Source organism: Ambystoma mexicanum, chromosome 13 (assembly GCF_040938575.1).
Source record: "Ambystoma mexicanum isolate Mex_15411 chromosome 13, UKY_AmexF1_1, whole genome shotgun sequence".
Classification (NCBI taxonomy): domain Eukaryota; kingdom Metazoa; phylum Chordata; class Amphibia; order Caudata; family Ambystomatidae; genus Ambystoma; species Ambystoma mexicanum.
The window spans coordinates 154,992,463-155,004,994 of record NC_090938.1 but is presented as its reverse complement, the minus strand read 5'-3'; the positions used below and the strand labels follow the sequence as shown (position 1 = coordinate 155,004,994).

At 48.7% G+C, this 12,532-nt stretch overlaps 1 protein-coding gene across 1 annotated transcript; it reads left to right on the top strand.

Annotated features, from left to right (window-relative positions):
- Positions 1-1,092: 1,092 nt before the first annotated feature.
- On the top strand, positions 1,093-4,530 carry LOC138520271 (mucin-22-like). The gene has a single exon (XM_069632724.1). The coding sequence runs from the start codon at positions 1,093-1,095 to the stop codon at positions 4,528-4,530; it is 3,438 nt and encodes a 1,145-aa protein (XP_069488825.1).
- The last annotated feature ends 8,002 nt before the right edge of the window (positions 4,531-12,532 follow it).

Below are 12,532 nucleotides of genomic sequence, written 5' to 3'. Positions count from 1 at the left end.
GTTTTACACGCGTTTTCGTGGTTGGGGGCTGTATGCTGGTCCACTGGCCTTTGCGCCATGTACTGGATTTGTGCAATGTTTTTGGCGCACGGGGCGGGGTTGGGGGCATAATTGGCGCTGCTGCAGGGTTGCTGGACCACGCTGCACCACGGCTGCTTATGGATGTATAAATCCATGAATACGCTGTGCGCATAAATGTGTGTTGGGGCACGCGGCTGGCACAGACTGCCGCACGCGCACGCTGTGCGCCAATCCGCGTGCGCCACTTGTGCGCCGGATTCTATGAATTACACCCTAAATGTGCTAATGGGAATGCACATTTGGTTATGCGTTTTGTTTTTCTTTTCTGCCAAATGTACTTTAAAAACTGCGGAACTTCTCTGCTACGGGTGTGCCTCTGTGAACAACTGCATCTTTGTAAACTTCAGACACACATGAAATTTGCACATGCATATGTGAATAATTATGTTTACCCGCAATGAGAAATGACATGGTCATTTCCTCTGATAAAAGAAGGAGGCCACATTTGCTGTTGACATGGTTGGGAAAAAACCTATGAGCTCTCAAGACTGTGCCTAGTTGTGAAGCTGGGAACTTAACACAATTACTACAGCAAAAAAAAATGTAAAAGCACTGCTACTAGAAACTGTACACAAAATCATAGCATTGCAAGAGGACATGAAAACTCAGTGCCATATAGTGGGTGTGGATCATAATGCCAGGGGATGGGTATGAAGGCAACATGCAAGAGAATGGGCATGAAATCCAATGCAAAAGAGTGGCAGTGAATGCACAATGCAAGAGAGGGGATGTGAAAACACATTGCATTGGACTGGATATGACAGCACAATTGCAGAGAGTGGGTGAGAAAACATGTTGCAAAAGAGTGGAAGAAAGGCGGTAGTGATCAAGAGTGGAAGTGCACACATAATACCAAAGAGTGAATTTAAAATCACAATGAGAGAGCAAGGATGTGCAAAATGAGTGCAAGAGAGTGGATGTGAAAGCACACGGCTAATGTTTGGGCATGGAAGCGCAATTCTAGAGAGAGGAAATTAAAATACAGTGTTTGAGAGTGGACAGGAAAGCACAATGCCAGAGAGTGGAAGTACTATCACAGTGTCAGGAGGTGGGCAGGAAATCACAATGCCAGAGAGTGGAAGTATTATCACAGTGTCAGAAGGTGGACAGGAAAACACAATGCCAGAGAGTGGAAGTACTATCACAGTGTCAGGAGGTGAACAGGAAATCACAATGCCAGAGAGTGGAAGAACTATCACAGTGTCAGAAGGTGGACAGGAAATCACAATGCCAGAGAGTGGAAGTACTATCAGAGTGTCAGAAGGTGGACAGGAAATCACAATGCCAGAGAGTGGAAGTACTATCACAGTGTCAGAAGGTGGACAGGAAATCACAATGCCAGAGAGTGGAAGTACTATCACAGTGTCAGAAGGTGGACAGGAAATCACAATGCCAGAGAGTGGAAGTATTATCATATTGTCAGAAGGTGGACAGGAAAGCACAATGCCACCGAGTGAAAGTACTATCACAGTGTCAGAAGATGGACAGGAGAGCACAATGCCAGAGAGTGGAAGTATTATCACAGCGTCAGAAGGTGGACAGGAAATCACATTGCCAGAGAGTGGAAGTACTATCGCAGTGTCAAAAGATGGACAGGATAGCACAATGCCACCGAGTGGAAGTATTATCATATTGTCAGAAGGTGGACAGGAAAGCACAATGCCACCGAGTGGAAGTACTATCACAGTGTCAGAAGGTGGACAGGAAAGCACAATGCCACCGAGTGGAAGTATTATCACATTGTCAGAAGGTGGACAGGAAAGCACAATGCCACCGAGTGGAAGTACTATCACAGTGTCAGAAGGTGGACAGGAAAGCACAATGCCACCAAGTGGAAGTACTATCACAGTGTCAGAAGATGGACAGGAAAGCACGATGCCAGAGAGTGGAAGTACTATCACAGTGTCAGAAGGTGGACAGGAAATCACAATGCCAGAGAGTGGAAGTACTATCACAGTGTCAGGAGGTGGGCAGGAAATCACAATGCCAGAGAGTGGAAGTATTATCACAGTGTCAGAAGGTGGACAGGAAAACACAATGCCAGAGAGTGGAAGTACTATCACAGTGTCAGGAGGTGAACAGGAAATCACAATGCCAGAGAGTGGAAGAACTATCACAGTGTCAGAAGGTGGACAGGAAAGCACAATGCCACCGAGTGGAAGTATTATCACATTGTCAGAAGGTGGACAGGAAAGCACAATGCCACCGAGTGGAAGTACTATCACAGTGTCAGAAGGTGGACAGGAAAGCACAATGCCACCAAGTGGAAGTACTATCACAGTGTCAGAAGATGGACAGGAAAGCACGATGCCAGAGAGTGGAAGTACTATCACAGTGTCAGAAGGTGGACAGGAAATCACAATGCCAGAGAGTGGAAGTACTATAACAGTGTCAGAAGGTGGACAGAAATTCACAATGCCAGAGAGTGGAAGTACTATCACAGTGTCAGAAGGTAGACAGGAGAGCACGATGCAAGAGAGTGGAAGTATTATCACAGTGTCAGAAGGTGGACAGGAAATCACAATTCCACCGAGTGGAAGTACTATCACAGTGTCAGAAGGTGGACAGGAAAGCACGATGCCAGAGAGTGGAAGTACTATCACAGTGTCAGAAGGTGGACAGAAAAGCACAATGCCAGAGAGTGGAAGTACTATCACAGTGTCAGAAAGAAGACAGGAAATCACAATGCCAGAGAGTGGAAGTACTATCACAGTGTCAGAAGGTGGACAGGAAACCACAATTCCACCGAGTAGAAGTACTATCACAGTGTCAGAAGGTGGACAGGAAAGCACAATGCCACTGAGTGGAAGTACTATCACAGTGTCAGAAGGTGGACAGGAAAGCACAATGCCACCGAGTGGAAGTATTATCACATGGTCAGAAGGTGGACAGGAAAGCACAATGCCACCGAGACGAAGAACTATCACAGTGTCAGAAGGTGGACAGGAAAGCACAATGCCAGAGATTGGAAGTAGTATCACAGTGTCAGAAGGTGGACAGGAAAGCACAATGCCAGAGAGTGGAAGTACTATCACAGTGTCAGAAGGAGGACAGGAAAGCACAATGCCAGAGAGTGGAAGTACTATCACAGTGTCAGAAGGTGGACAGGAAAGCACAATGCCAGAGAGTGGAAGTACTATCACAGTGTCAGAAGGTGGACAGGAAAGCACAATGCCAGAGAGTGGAAGTACTATCACAGTGTCAGAAGGTGGACAGGAAAGCACAATGCCAGAGAGTGGAAGTACTATCACAGTGTCAGAAGGTGGACAGGAAAGCACAATGCCAGAGAGTGGAAGTACTATCACAGTGTCAGAAGGTGGACAGGAAAGCACAATGCCAGAGAGTGGAAGTACTATCACAGTGTCAGAAGGTGGACAGGAAAGCACAATGCCAGAGAGTGGAAGTACTATCACAGTGTCAGAAGGTGGACAGGAAAGCACAATGCCAGAGAGTGGAAGTACTATCACAGTGTCAGAAGGTGGACAGGAAAGCACAATGCCAGAGAGTGGAAGTACTATCACAGTGTCAGAAGGTGGACAGGAAAGCACAATGCCAGAGATTGGAAGTATTATCACAGTGTCAGAAGGTGGACAGGAAAGCACAATGCCAGAGATTGGAAGTATTATCACAGTGTCAGAAGGTGGACAGGAAAGCACAATGCCACCGAGACGAAGAACTATCACAGTGTCAGAAGGTGGACAGGAAAGCACAATGCCAGAGATTGGAAGTAGTATCACAGTGTCAGAAGGTGGACAGGAAAGCACAATGCCAGAGAGTGGAAGTACTATCACAGTGTCAGAAGGAGGACAGGAAAGCACAATGCCAGAGAGTGGAAGTACTATCACAGTGTCAGAAGGTGGACAGGAAAGCACAATGCCAGAGAGTGGAAGTACTATCACAGTGTCAGAAGGTGGACAGGAAAGCACAATGCCAGAGAGTGGAAGTACTATCACAGTGTCAGAAGGTGGACAGGAAAGCACAATGCCAGAGAGTGGAAGTACTATCACAGTGTCAGAAGGTGGACAGGAAAGCACAATGCCAGAGAGTGGAAGTACTATCACAGTGTCAGAAGGTGGACAGGAAAGCACAATGCCAGAGAGTGGAAGTACTATCACAGTGTCAGAAGGTGGACAGGAAAGCACAATGCCAGAGAGTGGAAGTACTATCACAGTGTCAGAAGGTGGACAGGAAAGCACAATGCCAGAGAGTGGAAGTACTATCACAGTGTCAGAAGGTGGACAGGAAAGCACAATGCCAGAGAGTGGAAGTACTATCACAGTGTCAGAAGGTGGACAGGAAAGCACAATGCCAGAGATTGGAAGTATTATCACAGTGTCAGAAGGTGGACAGGAAAGCACAATGCCAGAGAGTGGAAGTATTATCACAGTGCCAGAAGGAGGAGAGGAAATCACAATTGAAGTGAGCAGAAGAGAAAATATGATGTTGTAGATGTGATCCAAATAATAATATTTACCGAAACAGGACCCAGAATCACAGTGCTGGAGAGTCATCCGAAATTCAGTTTTTGATAATATTCGTTTTTTTCCGGAAATCATTTATCTCCAATATGATAATACATTTAGCAAAAAATGATAAGTGTTACTGTGCAATGTACAAACTACTTTAAAAATCAGCAAACTATGGTTGAAATTATTAAAATGGGTATCAAGGTTAATAAGCAATAAAGTTCTTCGCCTTACATCACAGGGATCAAACGCAATCTAAGAATTCACCATGGAAACTACATCGCGCTACGCATCAGCCTGATTGGTCGCCTCCACTGTCACTCACATTGCACCTCCTGGCAAGCACGGCGACAGGAGGGGAACCTGGGTTCCATTTCGAGGCTCTTTAAGCCAGCGGCAGCAAGTTCAAACTGAACTTCAAAAACAAGACCCGTCTTTACCGTTCGCCTATAAAACCAATGAAAGTATCATCCTGCCTGTGGCCGAATTTTCCAAAAGGTGTCAAAATACCCAGGCTTCATAAGCCACTTTCACTGCCTTAACATCATTATTAGAAAGTCTGAGATACAGGGCCATCTTAACGGTTTTTGGCGCTTGGGGCACAGACAGCCTTGCCCCCCCTGAAACTCATGCACCTCACCCTTCAAAACCCACGCCCCCCCCTGAAACTCATGTCTCACAATCTGAAAAATTAAGGACTCTACACCTGCTATCCACACTCCTCATTCCGCCCTCCAGTACTTTCATTCCTATGTGTTAATTTCCTTTTACCCTTGTTCTCCTAGCCTTCCAACCTAGCCATTCCTCAAGAGACCCCTCCATGCTGTCCTAAAGCTGCATGCTCCCCACCACCCAGGTACTGGGCCACCTCACTGCATTCCCAGAGCCGGACTGGGATTCCAGAGCAGAAACATTCCCCCTTCTGCAGGACACACGACACACAACTTCCAATTCCAATCCAGAGCAGAGGAAAGCAGCTACCCCTTCCTGGCATTCCCCCTTCTTCAGGACACACGACACACAACTTCCAATTCCAATCGGGAGCAGAGGAAAGCAGCTACCCCTTCCTGGCATTGCCCCTTCTGCAGGACACAGGACACACGGATTCTAATTCCAATCGGGAGCAGAGGAACGCAGCTACCCCTTCCTGGCATTGCCCCTTCTGCAGGACACACGACACACGGGTACAATTCCAATACGGAGCAAAGGAAAGCAGATAACACTTCCTGGCATTGCCCCTTCTGCAGGACACACGACATACGGCTTCCAATTCCAATCAGAATCAGAGGAAAGCAGCTAACCCTTCTTGGCATTGCCCCTTCTGCAGAACACAGGACAGATGAATTCCAATTCCAATCGGGAGTAGAGGAAAGCAGCTACCCCTTCCTGGCATTGCCCCTTTTGCAGGACACATGACACATGGCTTCCAATTCCAATCCAGAGCAGAGGAAAGCAGCTAACCCTTCCTGGCATTCCCCCTTCTGCAGGACACACGACACACAACTTCCAATTCCAATCCAGAGCAGAGGAAAGCAGCTACCCCTTCCTGGCATTCCCCCTTCTTCAGGACACACGACACACAACTTCCAATTCCAATCGGGAGCAGAGGAAAGCAGCTACCCCTTCCTGGCATTGCCCCTTCTGCAGGACACAGGACACACGGATTCTAATTCCAATCGGGAGCAGAGGAACGCAGCTACCCCTTCCTGGCATTGCCCCTTCTGCAGGACACACGACACACGGGTACAATTCCAATACGGAGCAAAGGAAAGCAGATAACACTTCCTGGCATTGCCCCTTCTGCAGGACACACGACATACGGCTTCCAATTCCAATCAGAATCAGAGGAAAGCAGCTAACCCTTCTTGGCATTGCCCCTTCTGCAGAACACAGGACAGATGAATTCCAATTCCAATCGGGAGTAGAGGAAAGCAGCTACCCCTTCCTGGCATTGCCCCTTTTGCAGGACACATGACACATGGCTTCCAATTCCAGTCCGGAGCAGAGGAAAGCAGCTAACCCTTCCTGGCATTGCCCCTTCTGCAGGACACAGGACACATGGATTCCAATTCCAATCGGGAGCAGAGGAAAGCTGCTACCCCTTCCTGGCATTGCCCCTTCTCCAGGACACAGGACACACGGGTTCCAATTCCAATCCGGAGCAAAGGAAAGCAGCTAACCCTTCCTGGCATTGCCCCTTCTGCAGGACACAGAATACACGGGTTCCAATTCCTATCCGGAGCAAAGGAAAGCAGCTAACCCTTCCTGGCATTGCCCCTTCTGCAGGACACACGACACACGGCTTCCAATTCCAATCCAGAGCAGAGGAAATCAGCTAACCCTTCCTGATATTGCCCTTTCTGCAGGACACAGGACACACGGGTTCAAATTCCAATCCGGAGCAGAGGAAAGCAGCTAACCCTTCCTGGCATTGCCGCTTGTGCAGGACACAGGACACACGGGTTCCAATTCCAATCCGGAGCAAAGAAAAGCAGCTAACCCTTCCTGGCATTGCCCCTTCTGCAGGACACACGACACACGGCTTCCAATTCCAATCCGAATCAGAAGAAAGCAGCTAACCCTTCCTGGCATTGCCCCTTCTGCAGGACACAGGACACACAGGTTCCAATTCCAATCCAGAGCAAAGGAAAGCAGCTAACCCTCCCTGGCATTGCCCCTTCTGCAGGACACAGGACACACGGGTTCCAATTCCAATCCAGAGCAGAGAAAAGCAGCTAATCCTTCCTGGCATTGCCCCTTCTGCAGGACACACGACACACAGGTTCCAATTCCAAGCCTTACACGCTTTGGAAGGTATCTACACTGTGGTTGGAAACTGGATGACCTTGAGTCTCACCACTGAAAATCGTGTCCCTAAGCAAAATATGGTTGTTCCGGTGTGTCCAAAAGGACCACAGGAGCAGCCTTGTGCACTCGTGTTTTCACTGCACATCTGCAACTTGCTCTGTGGTGATGTTTTCCGTCTCCTGCCTAGTAACAGAAACACGCGGCTTTGCTAAATGGACCACCATCCAATGCATCGTGGGCAAGGGGTATACCACAGGCGGTCTCATGGGGGCCAACTTTTGATTTTGGCTACACGGCCAGAAATTCCCGCACACAGCAAACAGGGGATATATACCCATGCCTATTTTGAAACATGCCATTTTAGAGCACATTGTGCAGCAAGAATTGGCATAAAGACATAGGATGTACAGGCAGGTCTAAACAAAAAACATTTCAGCAACAGTCGCCTAACCTGCTGAGCATTCTGCTTCTAGATCTCCACCTTCTCCCTACTTCTCCTATGCCTGCCAAAGAGCTTGGACCTGTCCATCCCTCTCACCCCCTCTCCACTCTGGAATAAAGGCTGAAGTGGTCCATTGATGAGGCCTCAGGACGGCTTCCTACTTTAAGTGACCAGTACTTGCTAATTGCAAGATGCATGCGAACACTTCACCTAGCCTCAGCCCAGCAACAGAGGAGTAGGAGGACTGTCGCACTGAGCCACACAGATCTATATATTCTTTTTTTTCGTTTTTGATTGCCCCCTACAAATCTATTGAATATCAATGGGGGCACAATGACTGTGAGGAATTCGATCATTCACACGGTGGTCATGGGCTCACCAGGCTTTTTTTAAAAATGTTTAAGTAAATGGATGATGGTCAACCTGCCTCAGAAAAATGTGTGGGGCTAATCCAAACACCTTGTCCTATGATCACAACACTGCCTGTTCTTGTAGAATTGCCTTACTTTTTCCTGATGAAAAACACTCTGGTTATGACTTCACACATACAGATAATTGTTGGTAGTGACCCCAGGATTGGTTCACTAACGTAGGCTCAACCTACACCAACAACCATGGCCCACTTGACTTTAAGAGAGGGCCGGAGACCCTCTTTAAGGCAGATCATCTGAAGACTTCACTTGATGCATGAAGAAGAACTCACACTTGGACCCTGTCTGAAGGTACAATCTGCCTTACAGCTTCTGCCATTGAAGGAAGGCCAAGAACATCCAAATTGGGAAGCAAGATCCCTCCCCTGAACTTCTCCCCAGGAACAGAGGGAGAAAATAACTCAGAAGACCCTCCAACTGCTCCAGAACCGGTACTCAGCTAGCACACAGCGTGCCCTGCTAGGTTCTGCAGAAAGCTCCCTGGATAGAGAGTGCAGAAGGTCTCTGAACCCAACACCAAGGACAAGGCAACTGCCTGCAATACACTCCCTAGTTCTGGGCTGTCCGGCTTCAAGGACAACTCCATGAAGAGATGGGGAGAAGTCCAACGACAAGCACCTGTCACCCTCAGCATTAAAAGACGTTCTCAAGCTAGTTGAGCTCCACGAATCGCAACTGCCTGCAAAGCTGACCACCGTCAAGTCTCGAACTACCGCCATCAAGCCACAGTGGCCGAATGAAGCTAATACGTTTTGGCCAGCGCTTCAGAACTGCTGATCAGCACTGAGATGATTTCTGACCCAGAGTTGCCATGGAGGCCAGCCTGCAGCCATTCGTCAAGCTTCGCTCGCCAAACCGTCTTGCTTCCTGATACCCACTACTGACTCCCATCTCAAACTCTGTCGCAGAAGCCTTAAAAGAGCCCTGAAGCCGATTCAATTCTGCAACCATCAAGAACAACTACAGCAAGAGGTAAGAGATTGTAGTTCTGTCCCCCAGTCCTTCCCAGAATGTCCCTAGAGACATTATAATACCCTTTCTCCCTTTTTGCTGAAACCAAGAAGCCTTTCTATTGTGGTTATTAACCATACCAACTATTTTATTCATTTTTTGGTTATTTATAATACACCTATACACAAGTGTTTCTAGGCGCAACAAGGCTGGGGGATGGGGGAACAGGGGAACAGACAATGAAGCAATCTTACTAGGCCTTTTGATATTCAGATCATGCAACTACAGTAACAAGAGGTTTAGAGGCTGGGGAGGAGGGTGAAGTGCAGGAAACCAGCAGAGGGGCCAGCAAGAAGGAGAATGCCGGGAAGACTAAGAGGACAGACCTTTAGAAGAGCAAAACTAAGTGCGATGAAGGGGGCTGGAATGGCTCAAGGCTAGTCAGTCAAGCGCAAGCCGGGGTCCCGTTTGGGCAAGTGCTAGATGAGGCAGAGGGTAGGGGTAGGTCAGGGGAGACCAAGTGCAGGGGTAGACTGGAAAGCGGGGGCGCTGGTGCTCTATATGACTCTAAAGGAACCAGCCTGCCAGCCAAGGCAGAGGAGGAGATTAACAGGGGAGAGGGAAGGAAGAGGAGAAAAAGAAGGTCTAGAGGAACTACTGGAACTTAAGGAGATCCGGCTCAAGTCTGAGAGGGGCAGAGAGACCATTACAGAGCAAGGCACCTGCACGGGCGAGAGATCTGACCCCCCCACCCACTTTCTGCTCTGAAAAATGTCTGATCTCCAGAGAGTTAGAGCTCGACAACCGAAGGGCTCTAGCAGGGAGGCATTTTGGGAGAGAGTTGGCTATAGCAGGGTCCCAGGCCACAAAAGTCCTTGTGGATGATGCAGAGGGTCTTGAACTTGATCCATGCAGCAACAGTGAGCCAATGGAGAGACATAAGGGCTGGAGAGATGTGGTCCCTGTGCTTGAGGCCAAGGATAAGTCTTGCGGTCCTATTTTGGATAAGTTGAAGGCGGAGGAGAGAGGAGTTATGCAGATTGAGGAAGAGCCTGTTGCAATAGTGCAGCCTAGAAAGAATGAGAGCTCTAGAGACGTTGAGTTTCTGGGGCAAGGTGAGGAAAGGGAGAATGCCTTTTAGGAGGTGCAGCTGAAAGTGGTCCTTCTTGGCAAGGGCCGTGATTTGAGGGGAGAAGGAAAGGGAGGAGTCGAAGATGACAACAAGGTTTTCAGCTTAATATGAGGGTGAGGGGAGGGGGCCCATAGAGGGTGGGCATAGTTTGGGAGGGAAATAGGGAACAGGGGTCCCAATGAGAAAGATCTCTGTCTTACTGGCATTAAGCAAGATACAATTGGTAGTGCACTATGCATGAATAGCAGCGAAGGGAGAGAAAGGTAGTTTGAAGGAGACCTGTGTGTCATCTGCATAACACTGGAAGTTAGGAGAGATGGTAGAGCTCAGAAGGGCTACAGGGGCCAAGTAGATAATAAAGAGCAAGGGTGAGATGATAGAGCCCTGGGGGACACCACAGGTGGAGAGTGAGATGGAGGAGAGAAAAGGGCTGAGTTGAACCTGGGAAGGTTGGTCAGTGAGTAAGGAGGTCAACCAGTCGATAGCCAAATTCGTGATGCCAAGGGTCTCACAGAGTCTATTTATCAAGGAGGAGCGATTGACAGTGTGGTTGGCAGAGGAAAGGTCAAGAAGGATGACAACAAAAGGAGAGCTGGAATCGAGATTTGTGAGCAAGTCTTCACGTGGAGTAGTGGAAAGAGAGGAGAGGATGTTCTTAGTTTTGGACATGAAGTGAGAGGCCAAAGACATTCAGAGGGTCAGGGAGGGCAGGGGAGAGGTGGAGACTGCAATAAGGTTGACAAGTTCCTTGCAGATTTTGAATAGTTCTGCTGAGTCGTTAGATGCGGGCTTGAATATAGGCTGTCTTCTTGGAACAGATAGAGAGTCTGTATTGCCTTTAGAGCAGTCCAGTCTGTCTGAGTATGTGCTTGAAGCCTGTCAATTCCGCTCGGCCACTCTGCGCTTGCGTTTCAAGGGGGCCAGGATGGAGTCGTACCAGGAGTTGCACTTAGAGGCCAGTTTTAATGCACATCCTCAATGCAGGGGCAAGGATGTCCAGAGTGTTAAAAATGAGAGATGATAGTTAGTGAGGGATGTGTCAGGGTGAGAGACAGTGGAAGAAGCAGGAGGTAGAGTGAAGGAGGTGGCAAATGTGGCAACTAACACTCACTTCATCGGTCAAATGAAGGATAAGAAGGCTGGCAGTGTTGGAGGAGGCTTATCCGGGATCCAGAGGATGTCCAGGTGAGAAGACAGGAGAGCATGATCAGACCAGGAGAGAGGGTTGGAGATGGGGTAGTCTGAGGAAATGAAAGCATCCACGGTGTGTCCGGCAGAGTGCATAGGACCAGAGGGAAGAAGGGAGAGTGAAAGAGAGTTGCAGAGGTTGTGGAAGTGCCCAGAGGCTGCATTAGGGGAGTCAAGGTGAATATTAAAGTATCCAAGGAGGAGAGTTTTGGAAGAGGACGCCCTTTGGAGAGAAGAGGAGAGAAGAGGTGAGGTCAGCCCATTCAGAGAGGAAGAGGGACACCTAGCCATGGGGCCTATAGATGGTGGCCAGAGTTAGAGAGAGGCCAGGGGAGACATTAAGCCTGCAGACAAGACATTTAGAGTGGGTCTTGTAGCCCTCTGGGAGGAGAGTGTCAAACCTTGTGTCAGAGATGGCAGTGAACCATGTCTCAGTGAGAGCAAGGACATCAAGGTCCTCAAGGAGGTGGCAGATGTCAGAGGAGTGTTTGACGGCAGAGCGAAAGTTGAGGGTAGCTAAGTGAAGCAAGTTGCCACTTTTAAAAGGACTTTCAAGGAGGGGTAAACGGGCATGGTACACCAGTCAGAGGTGGCAGGGGAGCCAGAGGAAAGGCCGGAGGAGTGGCAGGAGAGGTGAGGAAGTTGATGAGAGAAAGGGAACGCCTATCAGGGAGGAAGAGGATGGGCTGAGAGCCCTGGGCCATGACAGTGCCATTTAAGTAGATAGTAATTGTGACCCTAGCGGACAGGAAGGATGCCAAGAGTACCTCCCAGTGGGTGCCACCATTAATGGGTGAGGAAGAGAAAGGGAAGAGCGCAGGGACCAGTGGGGAGTCCAAAAGGCTGGGGAAGGGATGACAAAGAGGATGTTGGTGACAGTCTGTCGGAAGAAGCATTGACATAGATGTCAGCGATGGGGAGGCCTGGGTTGGAGACTAGGAGGTCCTTCTTGAATTTTGTCCTTCCAGACTTAGAAAGGGGTATGGTAAAGGTGATAGAATAGCAATTAGAGAAGATAGGGGAGATAGAGAGC